Here is a 24,409-nt window from a genome sequence, read left to right as displayed (position 1 = left end):
CACTTATTTTCTACTTTTTTGAACCTTTATATAATTTTTTATATTTATTTCTACTATTCAATTTCCTTTTTTGAAGCAAACTATTATGTGAGCTCAGTGCGGGAAACTTGGAACACTGGTTATGTCTCCCGACCATAGTATGGGTCAAGTCTCCCGCACTCCTTTTTAGTCTATTCAACAGATGTTTTCTTGAAACTTTTACAACTATTATCAAAAAGGCTCATCGTTTGTAAAACAATATTAATCAATGAAAGCAATAAAACTAAATAACACCACGCACCTATTAAACTTTTCAGACAGTGTAACAAACAAAAATTATTCAATTTCTTACTTCCTAACAACAAAATCACGTTCAACCCTCAAACTCCTGAACTGTTCTGATGGCAGCCAAAATGGAGCCGCCACTAGGTGTGGCTTGTTACGACTATGTCGCAAGCTATTTACGATACCGGTAGGGTGAAATTTGTATTGAAATATTTGAGGTGGTTCAAGTCTCCTACCTGAGCAAGTCTCCCGGACTCCCCCTACTCCAGATCCACATGACAGTGATTACTTTGATGCAAATCTACACCATGGAGGGATATGGTGTATGTTAGAAAGTTAAGGACATTCTTCTTTTATATGTCTATGTTTTTGAGTATTGCTGAAGCAATAAGGAGAATGAAAAATCATGTAATTGGACCCTTAACAATATTGGATCCAAATATTGGAGAAGAAGATTTTGCTATTGTGGGCAAACGTTTACTTAACTACTTTATGTTATTTTTACCAAGGAAATATTGAAGGCGCAATACGAGACGAAAATACTTTGGTTCTTTCGGTATCACCACACGCCTCTCCACACAAGCGCGCATTGGCGTAATAAGCCTAAAATTAGGTAGTGCGGTGCAATAAACTGAAATAATTTAATGATCATTCTGACTCGACTTACTCGTGCAAGCTCGTGAGGTACTTTCACTGACTCATTCATTAGATAAACAAGGTTCCGGCATAGAATTTGAGTTATTTTGAATTATATCTTCTTGATAACTTTACTTATTACTATTATCTGTGCTGCGCCACTGCTAACGTTCTGTCAATTGAACTTGACTTTGCCACCTTCTACGTCATCATTCTTTCAATCGGCTTTGAACTGAATTGCAACTTCTTTCTTTATCCTTAATATAACCATGAGTGAGATTGACTATCCAGTAGGTAAACATTACGTATGACCATTCTGCTCCTCTTCTGGCTTTGAATAATCTCGAACAAGCATCAGAGAGAAACATGCGGTTTCAGTAAAAATATAAAATGATCAGTGCTTGGAACATAAAAATACATTGACTGGCCATTGAAGTGCTACGACTGTATTTGTTATGGTACACACAATGATATCAAAGTCAACTATCTCAATTGTGATTGGCGACACTAAGCAACTATCCCACTCCAGTTTGGACAACAAAAAATGTTTATTTTAAAATCCTTGCATTTATGTTGCAAGGATCAGTCAGACTAATGCGAGAGAAAATGATAAAATTGAATCTGCAACCGTAGCTGCGATAAATGGACACAACTGCAACATTAACCAGTACACTGACAGAAAGAAGTCTTGTGATTCTTTTTAAATTGAGGTGAACACCACTACCAACGGCAAAAATAATCAATAGGCCAAATTCAAAAATTACAAAGCTATAGATAGTTTGCAATTTGAGTTTCGACAAGATTCTCATGAATTATTCTTAATTTACATTGTTCCAAAAAAAATGTGTTCAATAAATGGAAATGTTATTTTAAAATTTATGTTATTTTTTTCTCGAATAAACACGTTTTACCGTTTTTCTTGTTAGTCAAGATATTGAGTCTTGTATGTCTTGAAATCTGAAATTACTTTTTGTGATATTTTCTTGAAACTTGAAATCAAGAAAAGATCTTGATATTTTCAAGAATGGCCGAAGTTCTTTTGACAGGTCAGCCCCAAAGAACATTAGCTATAGCAGTATCTATAAAACTGTGAAAGATAGACGACAGCTGGTGCTGGTGCTAACTTATATTAGTGTTCTGTGGTGCGAACCAAATGTTGGTAATATTGAGGTCACCTTCCAGACGAATAGTCCCAAATATATTATGTATATGGAAGCTGAATTCCAATTCCAATCAAGCCCCAGACTTGACATTGACGCAGCGCCGGCAGTTGGGTGTATTGAGAGAGGAGTTGAGTAGGCGCAAGGATAATGGTGAACACGTTGCCATAAGATATTCACGGGGGATTCCACGGATTGTTCCGGTCGGTCGATCAAAAAACGAATCAAAGACCATTTGAACATATATTACCACAACGTCGGGGGATTGAGAACTAGACTGGATGTATTCAAGAGTGAAGTGTTGGCTCATGACTTTGACATTGTCGTTATAGCGGAGTCTTCTCTTAGTGACTTGTGGTTCGATGGTGAGCTTTGTGTTCCGGGCTATTTAACTTTCCGCAAAGATCGAGATTTCAGTTTATCGAAAAAGAAAAGAGGTGGTGGTGTCTTGATGTTGGTGAGGTCTTCCCTGAATCCGACTGCTGTCGATGTTGCAGCGGACAATGTTGATCATTTATTCATTACTGTGAATGGTGCCGTCAGCAAAGTTGTTATAGGTGCCTGTTACATTCCTCCTAGATCCCCTAGAGATATGTATGAATCCCACTCTGATGTCGTTGAGGACATTTACATGAGATACCCGGATGCGAAGTTCCTTATCTGCGGTGATTATAATGTACCTGAGGCATTGTGGACCAACAATGAATTCGTATTAACAACACCTGGTGGTGCCAGTGAGTCATTGATGGACCTTGCCAATTTGTTGGACTTTTCACAGGTAATTCATTTACCGAACAGCCGTGGCACGTATCTGGATCTTGCTTTCACATCGATTTCGGATATTGTAGTTGATTATGCCAGTGAGTCTTTGCTCAGTAACTCGGTTCATCATAGCGCCTATGAATTCGTCATTCCTTTTTCTGAAAGAGTTGGTGTTTCTTGGGATGATTGTGAAGAATACTTTTATGATTTTAGGAATGGCGACTATGGTGGTCTGGCTATCTTTTTGAATTCTGTTGACTGGAGTATTTTTGAGACTTGTACCGATGTAAACGATATGGTCAGTTATTTTTATGCATCTTTGTATCGGGGTATGGAATATTTTATTCCACGTAGAAAGCCAAAACGACGATCTTACCCTCCATGGTTTAACAGTAGGTTGATTCGATTGATTGGGCGGAAGAGGCGAGCACACGCCAGGTTCAGGACTTCGGGTTCGCCAGCGGATTATCAGGTTTTCAGCGATCTCAGAAGACAGTGCAAGGATTTGAGCAAGGAACTTCATAATAATTATTTGCTCAATATACAGGCTAAGATTTCATCTGATCCACATTATTTCTGGAAGTATGTTCATTCTGTCAAGGAGTCCAACACTGTACCGGGGAACATGTTTTTTGAATCGAGACAGGGTGAGAATACAGACGAAATAGCTCAGCTATTTGCGGAGTTCTTCAGGCAAGTGTTTAAGAGTGAAGACATTGTGCCACCTGATTTTGATATCCCCGAGGTCCTGGACCTCAACTTCTTGAAGCTTACTGCATCTGAGGTGTTCGATTCTCTTGGCGGTCTCAAGCCTAGCTATTCTGTGGTCCTGATGGTGTGCCTTCCTATTTGCTAACTAGATGTGTTTTTTCTCTAGCTGGTCCACTGACCTCTTTGTTCAATGCTTCCCTTAGGCTTGGCGTGTTTCCGCATTTATGGAAGAAAACTTTCATTGTCCCTATTTTCAAATCTGGCAACAAGCACGATGTGTCTAATTACAGGGGAATATGCTTTCCATCTGCTATTCCAAAAGTTTTTGACAAACTCGTCTGCTCTCGTTTGACCTGGCACTGTAATAATTTAATCATCGGGGAACAACATGGCTTTTGCAGAGGAAAGTCGACTTCGACCAATCTGTTAGTGTTTCTTGATAAAGTGAGTTCATCAATGGAAAATCTGTGTCGTGTAGATGCAGTATACACCGATTTTTGCAAGGCCTTCGACAGGGTCAATCATAGCATTCTGCTGATGAAATTACGTAAGATGGGATTCGATGGTCCCCTGTTGAATTGGCTAGAGAGTTTTTTGCGAGGACGCTCCTTCTCTGTGCGTTACCGTGGTTGCTATTCAGAATCAAGTGGCGTTCCCTCGGGTGTTCCTCAAGGCTCCCACTTGGGTCCACTTCTTTTTATTTTGTTCATTAACGATGTATCCTCTGTTTTTCTTTATAGTTTTTTTCTCTTGTTTGCCGATGACCTGAAGATATTCAAATCTATTTCTTGTTTCGAAGATGTTTTGCGTTTGCGAGCAGATTTGCTTAGATTTTCTGATTGGTGCGAGCTCAATAGACTGGAACTGAACTTGTCAAAATGTAATGTGATCACTTTTTCTCGAGGGAGCGAGCCTTCTTTTAGCTATTCTCTTTGTGGTGTCACCCTCCAAAGGGTTCACGTGGTCAAGGATCTGGGGGTGGTGCTTGATTCGCGCTTAATCTTCGATGAACATGTTACCTATGCCAAGAAAAGAGCGTTGAAGTTGTTAGGGTTTGTTCAGAGGAATAGTAGAGAGTTCTCCATTGAGATATTCAAATATCTTTATTGCTCTCTCGTTAGGACCATCCTTGAGTATGCCTCGGTTGTATGGAGCCCTTCATATAGTACTCGCATCCGAATGATCGAAGGTGTTCAAAATAGATTTCTTCGTCTGGTGGCTTATAGGTTGAGAATTCCAAGCGTCTCCGTTAACTATGAGTTTGTCAGAACTAGTTTAAGTCTGCGATCTCTCAGCGACAGAAGGACACTTCTCGATCTTGTGTTCCTTTACAGGCTCTTGAATGGCTATATAAATTGCCCTGAACTGCTGAGCCTGATCAGTTTCAATGCACCTTCGAGGACGTCTCGTATAGTCTTGTATTTTTATCCTGATCCTGTCCGTACCAACTACCGCAAGCATTTTTATATTAATAGATGTTTAACACGCTGTAACAGTATGTCACCTACTCTTCAGTTTTTTGGTTTATCATTATCGTTGTTTAAGGTGTTAGTTTTGAGTTTGTTGTAGAGTTTAAATTTTATTGTATGCAGTTTGTTTTATTTTTCTTTATATTATTATGTATCAAATGGGTTGTACCGTTCATAAATTATGCGAAGCATAATGAATAAATAAATAAATAAATAAATAAATAAATAAATAAATATTTGGGCCTAAGGAAGTATTTACAACTTGGCGGATCAAAATATTGACTTGCTCTGTACAAAGATCCCTGAGCTTCTGTCCAGCAGCGATTTCTGAGTCCATGTGCTTATTTTTTGACAAATCAATTAACGTGTTTCGTCGTCTTAATAATTTCAAGTTAATTGTTGAAAAACAATTATTTAATTTGATTTCTTTCAGAGACTTTCGTGTTTCTTTGGATAACCACAAAATTAAAGAAAAAACAAAGATCATAGTGGTAAATATTCCATTTTTCGTCAGTTTTACAACGAGCCCACATGGGGTGTATCTTTCTCTTCGAAAAATTAAAAAGTGGATGAGGTTGTGGATAAGTGGTCGAAGAAAAACTTTCAATTTTATTGCCAGAAAACGGAGGATATTCAATCAATTGACGGGTTTCACCGTTTTCATTTTGAGTCATTGGCTGAATATTAATTTCATTCCAGGCTTAAGATTACCAACTTCGAATCCATTGAATTATGTATAGCGAAGTTCTATTCATGTCATATCTAGGTTCTCGAAGTATCGAGGCTTTATTCCATGCCATACCCCGTCAAATGGAAATGAAGATAGGAAATTTCCCGATCGATAATTTTTTCATTAGAAGTCATGGCAACGTCGCTCGCAAAGCATATAACGAAACTTGGGAAGTTCAGACATAGTGGCGCCAAACGCAGAATAATTCTATAATTCGGTGCCAATATTTCAAGGTGAATATCAATGTTTGGAGTGTTCAAAATTATATATTTTTGGACATATATTTTTTTAAGATATTATGATGTTGATTATGTTTTTCTTCAAACTGGATGTCGATATTTATATTTCCCAATGTAAAAATAGGGCGTTAGATTACTACAGTGTATGATTCACATGAGCGGGTTATTAGATTTTGTGAATAATTCTTTGAGCAAAATTCAAAACACGAGCCAAGTATTTTCCTTCGACAATCCAAATATCTATAGGAAAAACTATATCGTGGATAGACATGGATAATGCTTACAATAATACCATTTTTCAAGGACAAAAAATCGCTCATTCGACTAGTTTTCAAAATTAGATGGTTTAGAGATAATTTGAACAGTTCTGATGGTTTGTCCACAAACGGCCAAATCTTACAAATATAAATACTTCAAGCTTCAAGGAGATTTTCTTATACTTTCTGAATACTCCAGCAATTTTCAATTGGAGTATAATAAAATGAAAATTAATCCATATTGTGTATGGTTCAATAAATACTTGATATCATATTTTAAAGTTTATCCATTTTATTATCTTTGACATCAAGTTTTTATTGAATACTCGAGATTAAATTTTGTAGGTTTATCCCAAGATGATATCTTTTTGGTTCATCAATTTTTTCATATTTAGTATCAAGGAATAAACCAAGGACATGGATAATTTTCGAATAAAAAAATTTAAATTTTCTCATCGTGAAACCATCATTTTGATGATATGTTCAAATTGAGATACTTAGCATTGATAGAGCATTCAGAAAATATGAGAAAATTCATGTAGTAGGTATATGCAACAACAAAAAATGTTGCACTTCTCGACAAAATCAGAAATTTGAATAAAAAAATATATGCCCATAAATTGTCTATTGTCTATTTATACCATAATATACAATGTTGAAAATCAGTCGATATACAGCAGTTTATTTGTTTGTAAAAAAAGGATTTTTTACGTAAGAACTTTCTGAACCCATCGATCGATAGTTTTGTCAAAAGTACATTTTGAAAATCTTGTTCAATGAATAAATCACAAACCCGTTTACGTGAAATACAATTTCGGAAGTGTTGCAAAGAGAAAATTTAATCCCTTTGAGATAATAGGAACTTTTAAAATTTCTGGAAAACCACTTCGGTTTCTTGAATTTCTAATGAGTTTTCAACGAATTTGGATATCTTTTAGTTTGAAAATAATAAGTGACGGGTGGTGCTAGAGTGCCGAACTGTTTTCAAGTAACAAATCAACATTTCCTGATAAATGTAGTTTGTGACAAACAAAAAATAGTTATTTTTGTATCTAGTGCGCGAAATGCTACTTTGGTGATCGAGAACTGATTTTTTTAACGAGGCGCAACCGAGTTAAAAAAATAGTCGAGATCACCAAACTATTTCGCGCATGAGATGCAAACAAAATTTTTTCTAAACGTCAAAAATATTAATCTAAAATAAGTAACATGTTTAGCTTAATATGAAAAAGAGTATTGAAATTTCAGGATCAGGTGCTGTCACCTCTACGGCAGTTGCTTGCAAATCAAAAATGGATAGACTTATCAAACTCCCAAATCTACGATATCACGAGCTGAATCTGAGTTATCTGGTTTAGGAATACCTAATTATTGGTTCGTGCACTGGCTGCACCATTGTGAATAATAAATAAAATTAGGTAGTGTTAAATCTTCTCACAATTTGAAAGCCTTAATTATTGTTATACATTAATAAATGAATGATTTCTTGGATTTTTGCTTGATTGAGAAACATAAAGGTTATGATATAAAAATCCTAGATAGTTTACATGCAGTGTGCGAAGTAAGTATTTCGTACACTACTTCGCGCACGGCGTCATGGTAACGAAGGAAAATGAAAAAAAGGGTCACTTCGCATATTGTTGTCAAAGCGCGAACCTTGTCATTTTTTGACGTTTGTAGAAAAAAATACTAAATACTCATTTCGCATCTTGAATGGTAATAGAACGCACCAAAAATATTATTCATTCAACTAAAAGGGTTAATGTCTTCTTCAACTTCAACTTCGATGAATATGTTGTTCGCATATTGACCAAGAATCAAGAAGGAATAGTGAATAACAGCTCAACTGATGAGCTCCCAAATAAATTTCATAAAGAAATGAATGAATATAAAACTGAAAGTAGAGTTTCTAATATTCGACTCATCACTGAATACCACCCAAATAAGTATAAATTGTATCACATCAGTGCAAATTGTGGCATAAACTTGTTTAGCCTTAGCAGCAGAATCAAATAAATTGAGTTCAGTGACCTGGGCTGGAAATCATATGTTAACAAGAAAAAATTTTCGAATCTCATGTACCTAATACCTGAATTAGCAATTTTCTGAATGTAGTATGAATGTGAATACCTACACCGTATAAATATAAAATGTTTCGCGTTAGTACAAGGTGTGGCATAAACTAGTTGTTTCACGTAGCTTCAGTAGTGACCAATGAATTGAGTTTACTGACCTGGGCTAGATTGAATCAGAAGGAGTACCTTGAAACTCACAAACTTGTAGAAATTATGGTGGTTATTTCTTAGATTGATATTAACCAAGGAATATTGTACAGTGATAACAAATAATTTTGAAAAATTTCAACGGCATACAGACAATAATTATTGAATTCTGGAAAAATAACTAATAATCCTTCAAAAACTATTTTCCAGCATATTTCCGATAGGAGAAGTGACACGAAGAAGAAGCAGTATAATCAAGAATTGAATATTCCAAATAAAGTACCTACTGATGGCAAATTACGCGATGTTTATGATCGTCACAAATTGGTAATATTGTGTGGAAATTTCAAGAACCTGGCGCAGTTCGAAAAAGACGTCACTATGCTCTCCTACCGGTCGTTCAGAAAAAAATATTGGTACTGTGAGTTATAATGTTTCAGCTGACCCAAACACATCAATTTCCCGACGTTCACAACAATTGAGACTTTCTGAGTCAATGTATGGCCTATTATGCACAAAGATTTGGCGTTGATGGCCTACAAAGTTCAATTGACACAAGAATTTCTGCCACAAGATCATTCCATGCGTTGGCACTATGTCAATTGGATAGTGAAACAAAACAACGATTTTTCAGTGATGTGAATTATTGGCCATCAAGATCCTGTGATGTGACAACTTCAATGAGGTCATATGAATAAAGCACAGGTCCCCGAAATGTTAAAGTATTGAAAGCAGAAATCATATAATGCAAGTTTTCTCGAAAACGGTTCACTAAAGATCAATGAACCACCTTTTTCATGTAAAACATATTGGCGCATCAGAATTTGCTATGCTAATGCAAATTGGTCCAGTGGTGTAGAAGTTGAGGGGTAAAACCTTTATGACAATTCGATATCTCCGCCACTGGCACGTCTAATGAAACCAAGTAAAGTGTAAAAAAGTAGCTATCATTAGTGACAATATGAGTACAAAAACTCAACTCTGTAATTCAAACGGTTCCTGAGATATTAACAACAAACTGAAAAAAATACAAATGAATTTTTAACACCCTGTATCACGGAAACGAAGGCCCGGAGGAAAAAAATGGAAGAGAAAAAAATTGGTATTTTTTCATGATAATATATAGACATAAACATTTCTCGGTTTGTTTAATAATTATTCCTGAGTAACTGGCTATATAGTTTTTCAAAACAAAGACTGTGAAACAGTTTTTAATCGAAGATAATTACCTACTCGGTTTCCATGAACGATTTCAATAGCTTACAACTCCACTATTGTTCCCTCTTTAATCGGATGGTGATTCGAGAGATACGAGTGGAATATTTCAAATCATTTAAGTCGAGAATGACTAAATCAATTCAATTGATTCAATGAATACGTTACAGCACTTAAATTGTGTTGAACATTAACACATCATCAGTCACTTGAATTTCAAATTGTCACTCCAGCTGACGACAAATTATTCACTTCATTTGTACTCGAGTAATAATCCATTTTTGTTTCAGTATGGAAATTGGAAATAATTGCCTGAGGGCTGAGAACAGGGAAAGAATAATGTGATGATTAAACAGCTTGAAATAGACGGAATGAATATAATTAATTCAAATTCCAATAATGAATTGGAACGAGAAAAAGAAGAATTTTCGTGGAAGGAACCCGAACCGCCATTTGTACGGCTTTCGGTTTAATTTCCTGAATTTTTTGATATGTTGTAGATTATACCTCTCTCTGGCGAAAGAATAAAGGGAGGGAGATATATAGTCACAAATCTACAATCTTATTCCTTTCAATAATAATAAGAAAGAAAAACTTCAGAAATTCCTGATTTTTCAACGCAAATGTATATAAACACATCCAACTTCTTCTGTTGTCGTTTCTTATAGTTTCGGGAGGAGTTTTATAATTCCTGAGAACCAGCCTCCCTTTCTATAAGAAGCCAACCTAGAAACGCCTACTAATAGCAAGAAAATCATTCATTCGGGCGCAAAATATCGAGATGAATTGTGAATTTTCAAAAATTCGAGATCACTTCGTTCCGTTCCTTCAAGTCGATATTATAAGGTCCATTTTCACAAAACAGCTAAGCGAGATCAGCACTCATCTGAGATTGACGTTACCAATCGTACCTAACTTCACTGTCAGCCACTGACCCTGATTTTTACTTGAATATTTCAGTTACGGCCGGTTTCGTAATCAAACTTAAAATATCCCTTTAATTTCAAAAGCAACTACTTACAGTGAGAGGTTATATTCACTTTCGTAAACAAATTTCCACAAACGTTGAAAATACTACATTTGAAGGCACTGAATTGTGGAATAAAATCGAGCAATGAAATTGGTGATTAACAAACTGTAGATTATTTTGTAATTTTTTAATAAAAAAACAGCACAACCAATTTTTATTTTAGCCACATAGAAATAGTAGATAATCAAATTACCTTACATTTGATGTATCACAATCCATAAATTCCCATTTGAAAAAATAAAGTAGAGGGGTACGGGGGGCGTAATATCAAATTAAAAAATGAGAAATATCAAATTCAAAAAGTGATACGATAAATTGCTTTTGAACTTAAAAATCGACGGATGCTAGGATTTTCCTTAATAATTCTTCTTCAAAACTTCTGAAGTTTTGGCAGATGTTTTCTCGGCTTCTTTCTCCGTTTAGCCTGATGGTCCTATACCAGACATAAATTCACCTTATGTAGGCCAATCCCTGTGTGATGTTGAATTCGACCAGGAGACTGTTCGGAGACACCTTGAGAGTCTGGACACATCTTCAGCACCAGGCCCTGACGGCCTGACATTTTGGGCCAAATTTTGAGGTCTTCTGCAGCCTCATTATCAAAACCGCTAAAAATTATTTTCGAGAAATCTTTCAGGTCTGACACTCTACCATCTTTCTGGTTGTCGGCGTCAGTCACACCTGTATTCAAAAAGGTTGATAAATTCTCTCCACACAACTACCGACCAATCAGTTTGACATCACTTGCATGCAAGACTATGGAGAGAATAATTGCGAATCCAATGATGGAATTCTCTCTCGCCAATAACTTAATTCCAAACTGCCAGCATGGGTTTCTGCCCGGCGGTAGATCGGTCATTACCAACCTCCTGGAGTGCGGGTGTCCCTGTTGATGTTATTTACCTGGACTTCTCGAGGGCATTTGACAGGGTGCCGTTAGGGCGACTTATTGCGCAGTTAAGAAGGTTCGGGATAAGGGGTCAACTTATTGAGTGGATTCGAGCATTTCTGAGTGGGAGGAAGTTCTTTGTCAGGGTTTCTGGATCTGCCTCCAGTACTAGACATGTAACTAGTGGGGTACCTCAGGGATCCGTTTTAGGGCCACTGTTGTTCCTTCATTATACATCTGATTTGCCTACTTTTTTGAGAGTTCTATGCTCGATGTTTGCGGATGACACCAAGCTTTTTGCTCCTGCCACAGAACATAAAATATTACAGGAAGATTTGAGTAAACTACTCCAATGGTGTAACGATTGGCTGCTACCTTTGAACCTCGACAAATGTGTCGTTCTCCACATTGGCATGAAGAACCCCCGCACTCGCTTCGTTATAGCTGACCACCAATTGAAGCAGACTTCCTCACAGAACGATCTTGGCGTCATCGTCTCCGGCGACTTGAGATGGTCCCAACACATACAGTATATTTGTGCTAAGGCTCGAAAGACAATACATCTCATCTCAAGATCATTCCGTTATTGTGATCCTGGAGTATACAGCAACATATACAAGGTCTATGTCCGCCCTATTCTAGAATACGCCGGTCCAGTCTGGTATCCCAATCTTAAAGGTGATGTTGAGTTGTTGGAGTCGGTTCAGCACTGGGCCACCCGTATACCATATGGACTATTTAGACCTGCTTATGATGACCGCTTGAGGATCATGAATTTGCCGAGATTCTCTGACCGCAGGGATAGAGGGGATTTAATTTTTACATACAGGGTCCTGCACAGGAGTCTTGGACTTGATTTATCTGAGCTATATACACTCAACCATAACAAACTGAGAAGACATAATTTGAAACTCCGCAAGGAAAATTTCCGGACAACACCAAGACAGCATTTTCTTACCAACCGAGTTTTCCAAGGTTCGAATGCGTTGCCAGATGAAGTAGTGAACTCTCCCAGTGTTAATGTGTTCAAAAATCGATTAGATCTTCTTAGATTGTATGTAGTCTAATGGTGCATTCAATTTTGGGTTAATTCTTTCGGGATTGCGTAAATTTCGATTGAGTTTGTTGGTGCATAGTGAGAGCATAATCTTTTTTTTCTGTTTCGATTGATTATTTAGAATTTTGTGTTCATCTTCATTAAATTTATATTCTGATTTTTTTATAGGTTCTCCCTCGACTATATTCTGTAATAAATAAATAAATACTTTTTTGGCATGCTGTATAATGTGAAATTCGCTGAAGCGAACTGCACAAGCAGAGCTCTCCACAATATGGATTCGTGTGCACCCTCAAAGGTTCATTGGCTAGGGCACTAGAATCTTTGAAATAACATTAAATTTTTGTTTTTCATTGTTGATAGTCAACAGATATCAGTTCATTGTAGGATTGAGGACTGAGACGGATGACGTGAGAAGTAAAATGGAAGAGTATCAACTCTGGTAAAATTAAAGTTTCGACAACGTTTCGTCTGTATTTTCAGACTTTCTCGAGGCTCGAAAAAACTCTAAATGAGCACTCTGACAAATCGCTCTGAAAAATCAGACTGTGTATGCGGCACATTGAAATTATATACAATCCGAACTTTCTGAATTCAGAAAGACATTTCGGGTGTATCAGGCCGGCCTTACATGCACAATAATTTGTTTTCATTTTGCAGTTACTGACAAATACATTAACGCATTGTGAAAAATGAAGAATGATCAATTTCTTCAGTAGAGGCCCATACTTTGATATAAGACAAATATTCGTTCGATCATGAAAATTCGATATGCATGATGCATGGATAGAAATTTGCTAGGAATTGAAAGAAAATTTTTTTCCTTTAAGTACTATTATGTGGGCATACTTTAGAAGGAAGGAAGGAAGGAACGGAATGTAACCTAAGGAAACATTTAACATATATTTTACATTATAACATGATCACATCAATACACAACATAAATTTGCAGTAAGTACAAAAATAATATAAAATTTCCACTAGGGAGGTAATACTAAGTTATTGGAGTGCTTAATATCTGTAAAAGTATAATGTGACTGGTTTCCGGTATTGTACTCCGAGATCTATTTTCAGTTCAGTAATCTGCGTTAGTCATGTTGTTTTCGTAGTTCTGAAACAAGAACAAAATTATAAAGTGGTGACAATTCCCAATCAATAAGTATAGACCTTATGTTTTTATCAGGTCAAGCAGATTTGAAATAAAATTCTAGCATAATAATGTGAGTTCTTGAGTGGAAAGGAGAGATCAGTCAACTAACATATACAATCTATATTATAAAGGTTCAGCAAAAATTGTCTAGAGGTAGCAAATCAACGAGTGGTACAAAGACGTATGAATAAAACTAGGCGCGAAATAAAGAGAACAAATATTTCTCCTCCTCTTCCACCATTTCTCCACGACTATCTCGACATACAAGCACCGGCCAATCGCTTTCATTTCAATCGGGCGTGACTTATAAAGTTCAAGCAGGGGAAATTGAAAAATTGCAAAAATTTCGTTTTCGATATACATGGTGTTGAAGTTTGAATTTTTGGATTGGTATCAAAATAAATTGTGAAAACACATTAATTATTAGATATACCGAGTTCAATTTGATGTGTTAAAATTGACAATGAATTCATTCACCACAGCTTACTATATCCGAATTTTTATGAAAATTTGGATTTTTCTGAGGATTTCGAGGGAATCCTTCAAAAATTTTTTCTCGGAATCGGTAGCAAGATACGACAAAACTACAAGAGACCATAAAGTTCAATTCGACGACAAAACTTCTTTTTAAAGTTTTCCAAATTAACAGTGGCTCACCAAAAAAAAAGGTCTGGGGGGAAAATAGGGGACAGTGCTCCAGAAAAAATATCACCCTATTATCGAAATTGGTATGTCACTTGCTGTGAATTGTCAATTATAATATTTATACCAAATTTCAGTTGATTATCTTGTGGAGTGTAGATACAATAAGAGAAAAACTTGATAAAAATTTCAACACTCTGTATCTCGAAAACGAATCGTTTACAGTCCCATGTTTTTGACTCTTTTTTTCTTAAAATTGCTCAAAGAATCTCTTCCTCTCGTTTGTACTTCAAATTTAGGAACACCTGAAATTTAACTATAGTTAAATTTCGGGCGATTTTCCTATTCTAAACTGGACAAGAAAAGCGCAGCCATTAGAGGAGTTGATGAATTGATTTGGGTTTGCTCTGTCAAGTTTAGGAACAGCCCGAACTTGTGTAGGACAAGCTTGCATCAGTTCCCTAAAAAAGTCTATTGTTTGTCGGGTTTTAGTAGTATATGCTGATGGTTTCAACCAAGAAGATATAGCAAAGGAGGTGCAATTCGGTTCAAAACAGTGTTTAAAACCGTGTGGTGATAACGTACAAGATGGCAATGCCAACGCGTGATAGTGTGACATTTCGTTTGACGACACCAATGTGACCCGCGTATTTCCGATCTCCTACTGCATCTTCGTTACAATCGTTACTTTATCTTCTTGGTATGAATAATGACACCTCTCCTTCTAACTTATTATTATATTGAAACACAGGTTAATTACTGGCTTTATTTGAAATTAACACCATCTGAATTCAATCCTGAATTGAACCCATTGATGGCAGTCATTTATATTTCTATCAACTCACCTCTTTGGCTATATTTTCTAATTGTTTGCTCGTTTTGTCGCCAGTTGCCTGTACCAAACCGTATAAAAGACCTTCTTTTCTTTCCAGAAGTAAATGGGGATGATCGAATTCCTCTACTTTGCCAGTTCTCATAACAAGAATTTTATCGGAATCCATCACGGTATTCAGCCGATGTGCTACTGTTAATACTGTGCAATCCGCAAATTTGCTCCTGATGGTTTTCTGAATGAGCGAATCAGTATATGGGTCAACATTAGCAGTTGCTTCATCTAAGACTAAGATTTTGTTGTGTCGAATCAGAGCTCGGGCTAAGCAGACAAGCTGCCTCTCTCCCACACTGAAGTTTGATCCGCTATCTGATACCATAGAATTGAGGCCTTGTGTCATCTCATCGATTGTTTCCTTAAGCTCTACTTGCTCCAGAGCGTTCCAAAGTACCTATAATCAAGGTTTCAGTTTCAATATATTTGAAGTTTATATGTATATACCATTGAAGATATTTTTATCTTTTATCTGAAGAAGTGGTCAAAGTCCATGATTTTTCAGTTTTTCAGTCAGAGCACAATATCATGACAATAATTATGATAATAAAGAAGCCGTAGAGGAGACAGGACCCGATCTACAGCCGAGGAGCAGTCCGGACCTGACCACCACCATGAGCCCAAAAATGGCTCCAACAGAGATTCCCTTTTGATATTTGACATACATTGAGATTTGGGATACATGAATGTTCCTCTGGGGAAGAGTGTGAAAGCCGTAAGGCTTAAGTCATTACATATAACTAACTACTTATATATGAAATACACTGCGCAAAAAAATTGACGCACATTATGGAAATCTCAAATTTATTCTACAACTGAAGGTGTTCTCAATGATAATTATTTTTATCAGAATAATGCATGCATATGTTATCCACTTTCAACGGTTTTCTTCAATACAGATGTTTTTTCCCAGCAGGAATAAAAAAAGATGAAATTATCAGATTTTGAATGTATTGGCTCCATTCTAAAATCAGTTGTTCTCGATCAATTCTAGGGATCAATAGTTTTTTTTTCGTTTGATTTTCTACACTCGATCGCTATGCAACGCGAAACACGCAATTTGACCCAAGAGGAATGTGCCCAAGCGGTAGTTTTGCGAGAAGAAGGGTGGACATACACAAGAATTGCAAAAAGGTTTGGAGTTTCCCATACAAGTGTGTCCAGAATGTTGCAGCGATTCAGGGAGACAGGTATGAATGTCCGAAGACCAGGACAGGGTAGACCACGGGTAACAACTGCCATTCAAGAACGTTACTTGAGAGTTTCTTCGTTGAGACAACGGTTTGCAACCGCTCACCTCCTTCAAATTCAGCTTGAGCAAACTCATGAGGTGCAAATTAGCACTCAGACAATAAGAAATCGCCTCAGAGAATATGATTTAAGGCCTCGTGTCGCGGCAAGAGGCCCAGCTCTTACCCCAGCCCTACGAAGGCGCGTTTGGATTTTGCGAGAGAGCATATCCACTGGGAAGAGGCCGATTGGGAAAGAGTTCTCTTCACAGATGATTCTAGATTCTGCCTCTACCATTGTGATCGACGTTCCCTTGTATACAGACGTCCACATGAAAGATATGCTCAGTGCAATTTCCTGAATACTACTGGTTTCGGGGGAGGATCTATTATGGTATGGGGTGGAATATCTTAGACTGCTCGCACAGACCTAGTGGTCGTTGATAGTGGAGCTATGAATCCTGATAGGTATAAAAGGAACATTCTTGAAGAGCATGTAGTGCTATTTGCCCCATACATTGGTGAAAATTTCATTTTTATGGACAATAATGCCAGACCCCATCGTGCGCGCATCGTTCAGGAGTACCTTGAAGAGGTTGAAGTCTCTCGAATGGAATGGCCAGCAAGAAGTCCAGATCTCAATCCGATAGAGCAGGTTTGGGACAACCTCAATAGAAAGCTGAGAAGTTCAGAAAATCATCCAGCTACTCTTAATGACTTAGGAATCCAACTCGGAGAAATCTGGGAAGGATTAGATCAGAACATTTTAAGATCACTCATTTTGAGTATGAACCGTCGTTGCCGAGCTGTAATCAACGCAAGGGGTGGAAATACCAAGTATTAAATCACTTATCAGCATTTCAGTATTTTGAAAATTGTTCATTTCTCTTCTTTCACAGAAGATTCGGTGAAATCTTCAATTTTTCTTCTATTTAATGTGTCTTGTTTCGTTCAAAACCTTCCCGAGAGAACATAAAAAATAAGTTATAAAGTCAATGTAGAGTTAACTTTCATTAAAATTGAGATTTTCAGAATGTGCGTTAATTTTTTTGCGCAGTGTATATCCCTCAGGATTCCCCATTGGCGGACGATATCTGTCGTTATGGCTGTGAGACTCATGAAACCATCCAGAACATCACAGGAGATGCAAAAGCTCGAGGGCGCGGAGTACAAGAATAGACATCATGCTGTTGCCAATATTTTACACCAAGAAGTGGCAATAAAATAACAACTTCTAATTTCAAACAAGGTTCCTATTAAAATCATCATCCAGATTCTGTATTGCAAAATGAACATAACAAGTTTTACTGGGATCGCACGTTTCACGCCGACCGGAAACTTACCCACAATAGACATAAACTCATATTGCTGACTAATGATAAGAATAAAGTACTATTCACCGGCGCCGACGTGGCGATTCCAAATAACAATAAACCTACTAAATGGGCACATTGAAAAAATTTCGAAACACAGAGATATCGAGGAACAAACCAGGAGACAATGATTTTGAAAGATTTCAAGACCATTCCTATTGTCATTTCATCTACAGGCGTGATACCGAAGATACCAGATACCAAAGGATTCGAAGAAACTTCACTTAGACGAAAACATCTGAAGAGTCATGAAGGGGACTGTTGTGGGGACATATGTAGCTGGATTTACATTCTGCTCCCGAGATGGGTCGGTTTGCTCCCTTGTAGGTTGTTTTTGTCTTATCGAGATTATTCATGTATTTGCAGAAAGTTTACCTCATCGCTATATTCTTCGAATGGATCCAAGTTTTTCCTCATTGTTCCTGAAAATAATACAGGTTCTTGGGGAATAATGGATATTTTATTCCTAACTTCTTCCAGTGGTAATTTGGTCGTGTCGATTCCATCTATTAGTATGCTGCCTTCTATTGGATACAGTTGGAACAAAGATGTTATAATTGACGATTTTCCAGCTCCTGTTCTCCCGACAATTCCAATTTTTTCCTTAGGTTGAACGGTGAAGCATATGTCTTTGAGAACATAGGGATCGGTTTCCTTGTACCTCAAGTTCACGTCCTTGAACTCCAATCGGCCTTCAGAGGGCCAATGTTTAGGTACGGTTGTAACAGCCGGTCGTTGTGGCTCGTTTTCGATATACTTGTATTCCATTACTCTTTCAGTCGATGTCATTTGATTTTCCAATTCACTCCATTGTCTCATACCCCAGTCCAAACTCGTGAGTAGGCCTATGTATTCTGTAATGAGAAGACCAATATCGCCTCCACGAAGATCTGGAAGAGAAGAAGATCTTGAAAACTGATCTCAGTGCATCTTATTGTGTATAATGCTCACCTTCTCCGAATAATATTAGGGAAAATATGGCTAATGTGATGAAACAAACACATAAGAAATTGATCCAGAAACCGAAACATTGACTTGATGCTAAGAATAAGAAATTCGCGCTGCTGTTTCTGTCCTGAAAGAAGTCGAACTCATCTATCAAGATATTTTCAGCATTGAACGCCCTTATTGTGGTAATTCCATGTAGTGTTGCTGTTATATGGGAATACATAGGACTGCGAGCTGAAAAATTAAAAATTTGATTTGAATATTAACTTATAATTACGCGACACGTTATCGATATCGCGAAATATACCGATATTTATGTCCATAATGCTGGTATGCAGCACAGTTCCCGAATAAGATGGAGAATATTTGATGGGACTGATGGTAGATAGAGGGCTCCTAGAGGTCAACAAAAAACCTCTCATATGTAGTATTGATGACAACTAGGTGAATTCTTTCTTATATGAAGGACTTTTTTTCTAATATGAATGCGAATTTAAGCCACTATAATATCTCCTTAATCAGCTGATTTAGCTGATATTTGGAACAGAGTCACCGGTGGGTCCAAAAATATTGCAGTAAATATCTCCGATTTGCAAGGCCGCATTCCAAATATTTTAACAGTTCTATGAATAGAGATCATCTTTTATAGTGATTTTACAATTTTTTCGATGTCTGCGAATACTGAACGATTTATTTATTCAACTAGTAAAATAATATCGTATGGCACTATCGAAGTTATCAAATTTTTTGTCTAGATAGGAAAGATATTATTTTCTCAGGTCAATATTTGACATCCTACTTATCTCATAACGAAGTAAAATTCGAAACTCAATGAATCTTATCATTCATTCATTCATTGATTGCTGTATCCCGTTACCGGGAATTATTCTACAAAAAGACATAAAAAAGAAAGGACTTATAATTTCTTGGGGCTAATTGCGACTGTGTGTCCTCCTGTGACTGAAGAGACCCAACCGTTACCTACAGATCCTTCCACACTCCGGGCATGGATAGTCACCAACCAGATCTGCCGCCGCTGAATTCTTCTCGAGTCTCCATTATAGCTCTGCACCATAGATCTCCACTGTAGTGTATCCTTAAACCGCTTATACTGGCCTCCTGGTTTCCGGGCACCCTCTGCCAATTCGCCATAGCTATTTTGGGGAGTCTTGTGTCTTGCATCCTCAGAATGTGGCCGCTCCATCTGAGTCGAGCCCTCGTTGCTTGAGTCTCAATTGTTGTACAACTCGCGCGTTGGAAGACTTCTGCATTCGAAACCTTGTGAAACCATCTGATGCATTATCTGTCTTAGATGACGTTGTTGCGTTTGTTCAAGCTTTCGCTTCCGGTAGTTCTGATTTTTTGCAGACTTGTTTATGATAATGGATAATAAAGTTCGTGACCTCGAGCGCCGAACGGAACTCGAAAAATCGAGAAAAAAATCGTTTTTTCAAATTTTGGTGATTATCACCCTAAAGGAGTCATTTTCGAAAAAACTTCTTCAGGACGTATTCAAAGTAGGCTAAATTTGCTAGAATATGATGCCAGAACTGCTTCAGTAGACTCAATACTTTCATAAAGCTTGATCGGGAATCAAGCTTTATGAAAAAAAGACGAATATACGTCAATTCATTTTCAATCCATAATTCAGTCATGATTATTCAGAATACCATTCTCGCTATTTCTTCAATATTAGCAGAAATGAAACGATTTCAGTGATTTCGTTTTAGAAATTGAGTGGCTGTCAAATCGTTGATCGGACAATCAAAGTTTTATGAAGTTCGCCCTAAGCCTTTCAGAGTTCATCATTTTATTAGAATTTCGCAAGTTTTTGCAATCCTGTCGTTTTGAATTAATTTTGACCCTCATTATACTATCGAAGACCTGTACTTTTATGACGGGATGTTGTAGAAGAAAATGGGAAGTGTGATCCATGATGTTTGAGCTAAGCTACGAGTAAAGAAGTGAAAAAGATAATTACAATAAAAGTTGATAAGTTTATTCGTTACGAAATAGAGTTATATCAAAAATCGGAAAAATTTATTAATTTAGCCCCCTCGGAAGGTCCCGGTTGAGGTTCGTCCGTATCTAGATTGACGTATGATGGCATATCCCTATCAGGGGATGGTGATGAATGATCGATTTCTTGTGCCCGCAAGTCATCCTCCATTTTGACATCGGAAAGATCGTCACCTTCTGGGATATCTGCTACTGCAACATCAGGTATAGGTATTGTCACAAGAGGCCCCGCTGCAGTGCCTACAGACTGATAAGCATTTTCATCATGCCTTACGCTCATTTATTTTAAGAGCTCACTCATCACAACGTTTCTAAGCTGCTTTCAAGATTGTTGCACTGAGAGTCAACTCTTCCGCAGAAATGACATATTGTTCCTCTTTTCTGGCTTCTTCTTCCTTTCTGCCACAAGAAACTCTTCAGTTATTTTATCTCCACATAGACAACAGTGTTCTCTGAAATTGAACTGCTCATAGACAGATCTCGTGGGCCTTAATGGCGTAATATTTGATTTTCCACTGCTAACAGCTGCTTCAATCAACTTCGGATAGTTGTATTTCATCTGACAAGCACTGTGCACATATATCTCATTACCCTTCAAGAAACTTTTATTTATTTTATATGTTTTTGAGGGAACACTGGACTTAGAAGGGTTTTTACACCTCAAGAATCTCCATTCACAGACGGCTTTCACTAGTTCCTATATTACGTTTTCAATTTCCTACGTGAAGCCTTGATTTTTTTAATAAATTGAAGTTAAAGGATGTCTTGATGTCACCCCATCCCTTTTTTTTCCAATTTAGTTGTTTTTTTATGAGAAAAAAAACTTGAAATTTAGTGTGAATAAAACTTGTTTTCTCAATCATTATTCGACATATTTCGATAAAAATAACAACGGGGTGACATCGGCGATTCAATTCTATATATATTGCAAAGATTTTCATAGCGATATATGCTAAAATTACGCTGAAATTCAGGAATAACTGAAAATTATTCAATATTCCTAATAAAACCTCTAACGTGGTAATTTCTACTTTTCAACAGACCCAGTACGTAACTCAGGCTATTGCTCGAAGATGCGACACATTTTCGTACTAGGGGTATCATCCGTAAAGCAAACAATGTCGATCGTCTTGATCTCGAATCGTATGTGCTACTTCCCCTTATATTAAGCGGTAACGTGGATCCTAGCAAAGAGGGACTTATGGGTAAGCGGTGCAAGCGGGCCTTTATCTGGAAAACTATTGGGTGTGCAGAGACAGTTCTGGTATCACATAGTAGCAAATTAAGTCCTGAAGAAGTTTTTTTGAAAACTAGTCCTTCAGGGTGATAATCGCCGAAATTTGAAAAAAGCACAATTTTTTCGCGGTTTCTTCGAAGATACCGACAAATACGGAGTAACTCCATCGTCCGGTATCACATAATCGTGCTGGCATCACATACTCCGCCTATTTACATTCGCATCAAATTGAGAAGTATATTTATGAGGAAATATTAATGAACTTTCATGATGCCCAAAAATATGTGGGTTAATCGTTACGAGAGAAAAAAATTATCGTCTGTATCAACAAAAAAACGCAATACTTGGCAAATACGATATTATTTGATTAATTGAATAAATAAATCCTGCAGTTATCGCTGATATCGAAAAAATTGTGAAAATCATACAAGATGATTACATTCATTGAGTTTGTGTTATGGATTTTGGTAGAGTTTGCTAGGAATTTTTCTTGACATTTGAAATATAGCAAATTGCTCTAGTAATTAATGTCATTGAGATGTTCACATATTCTCAATCTGCGAATAATGTGATGCCAAGAAGATATAGGAAGCAGGCGCAATTCAGTTCAGGGGCTGTTGGAAGTGTGATGACGAAGAAGGTGGTAAGGCCAAGCCCAGTTGACCGAAATGGGTTCGTTTTCAGTGACGTATATAAAGACAATCAGTAATGTTATAAAGAACATAATTTTAGGACTCAACTCTTGTGCGAAACCTTTGTTTGTCTAATGACTAAGTCACTGGAAGTCTAGAAGATACTTTCACGAGGTAGTCAAGTTAGTGGATGACAATTAAATTATTTAGATTCATTGCACGGCACCAGCTAATTTTATTGAAGTTGCTTCAATGCGACCTAGCGTGTGGCAACATCTGAGTAACGCCAAGTACTTTCTATATCTTCTTGGTACAAGCATTGAGTATTAATACTCAATGGTACAAGCTAAGTTTTGACACAGATCATTATCCTTCAAGATGACGCACGTTAGGATTTGACATTCTCTCATGTTTTCTCACTGAGTCTCCACGAAAAGTCTTGAGAAAAAAAATAGACGAATGTATATACTTACTGACTGCAACAATTCGTTTAACGTTTCTGCTTGTAACGATGTAAACAGATCGAAAGCCGATGAATATTATTCCCAGAACGAGGGATGCTGGAAACATCACCCACTTCACGAGCGATGCCAAAATTATAACGGAAATTGACAGAAGAGCGATCTGAAACACAAACAAAAACACTGCAAATTTCCTCTTTCGAAGTGATAATCTTTAAAAACTATCAGACAGATAACAGAAATATTTTAGCGAAAGCTCTTTCATGATGATACTCACAGACAGTACGTCAAATATTATATGGGGAATGTAATCATCTACAATTCCAATATCTTCTGAAAATCTGTTCAATATCCTTCCTGAAGGATTAGAATTGAAGAATTGCATAGTGGCTCTTATAACTCTATCGAATGTTTTATTATGTAAATTTGTTGCTGCTTTAGTTAAGAATGCCATGAAAAACATAGTTTGTCCAATAGCGAAAATTATTGTGCCAAGTGTGATTCCAGAATATGAATAAATAATATTATCTCGGGAGAAAGGTAGCTCTGTACTGTTGCTATTCGATGTAGCAAATTCTTGCTCCAAATTCACCCTGAAATTATTACATTTTTCAGTAGAATTGATCCAGAAAGAAAAAACAAATATTACTCACCAGTAAGTGATGAAATAATCTCCTCCAAATGTGACAGTATAACCAATAATAAAGGTCGACAATAAAAATAATATGATTATTGGATTTCCTCCAGATCTGGCGTATTCGTAATAAGTTTTCAACTTAATTTTTCCATGTCCCATTTCTTCTTCGTCTTGAAATTGATCTTTATTTTCTTCTGCTTCTAAATTGCTGATTACAGATTGTTGTCTGCTTCTTACCCTCTTCTTATCTTTTTCCGTCTCTTTCTCATCAGATTTTTGAAGGAGTTTCGCGAAATCGAGACCTTTCGTTTGGAGTTCTTCATAGGTACCTAATACATAAATCATTCAAGGGCGAATGCTATTATAAGTATAAAATATAGTACAAGGCACAAGATTTATTCGCACTCGAGAAGTGATCGTAATTTTTTTCTCCAAACAGTATGTTTAACTCTTTTTCAAGAAAAAACAAAGTACATAAAAATGAAATTTTAATATAATGGCAGAAAGACGCAAGTCATTAGGCATTTGTATATTTATTAAGTTTTTTTTAACAG

The 24,409-nt window shown here is 36.9% G+C and overlaps 1 protein-coding gene across 1 annotated transcript in view; it reads right to left on the bottom strand.

Annotated features, from left to right (window-relative positions):
- Positions 1-13,529: 13,529 nt before the first annotated feature.
- The window catches only part of LOC123311097 (probable multidrug resistance-associated protein lethal(2)03659), a 37,743-nt gene continuing 26,863 nt past the window's right edge, over positions 13,530-24,409 (bottom strand). Inside the window, exons 6-12 of the mRNA XM_044894873.1 lie at positions 23,872-24,184; positions 23,496-23,811; positions 23,231-23,381; positions 18,873-19,103; positions 18,297-18,811; positions 15,279-15,716; positions 13,530-13,752 (exon numbers count right to left, since the gene is read on the bottom strand). Coding sequence (XP_044750808.1) covers positions 13,717-13,752; positions 15,279-15,716; positions 18,297-18,811; positions 18,873-19,103; positions 23,231-23,381; positions 23,496-23,811; positions 23,872-24,184 — 2,000 coding nt within the window. The 3' untranslated portion in view covers positions 13,530-13,716. The remainder of the gene's footprint in view (positions 13,753-15,278; positions 15,717-18,296; positions 18,812-18,872; positions 19,104-23,230; positions 23,382-23,495; positions 23,812-23,871; positions 24,185-24,409) is intronic.

The sequence above is a fragment of the Coccinella septempunctata genome, chromosome 4 (genome assembly GCF_907165205.1).
Source record: "Coccinella septempunctata chromosome 4, icCocSept1.1, whole genome shotgun sequence".
NCBI lineage: Eukaryota > Metazoa > Arthropoda > Insecta > Coleoptera > Coccinellidae > Coccinella > Coccinella septempunctata.
The sequence above is the reverse complement of the archived record's forward strand: the minus strand, read 5'-3'. Positions and strand labels throughout refer to the sequence as shown.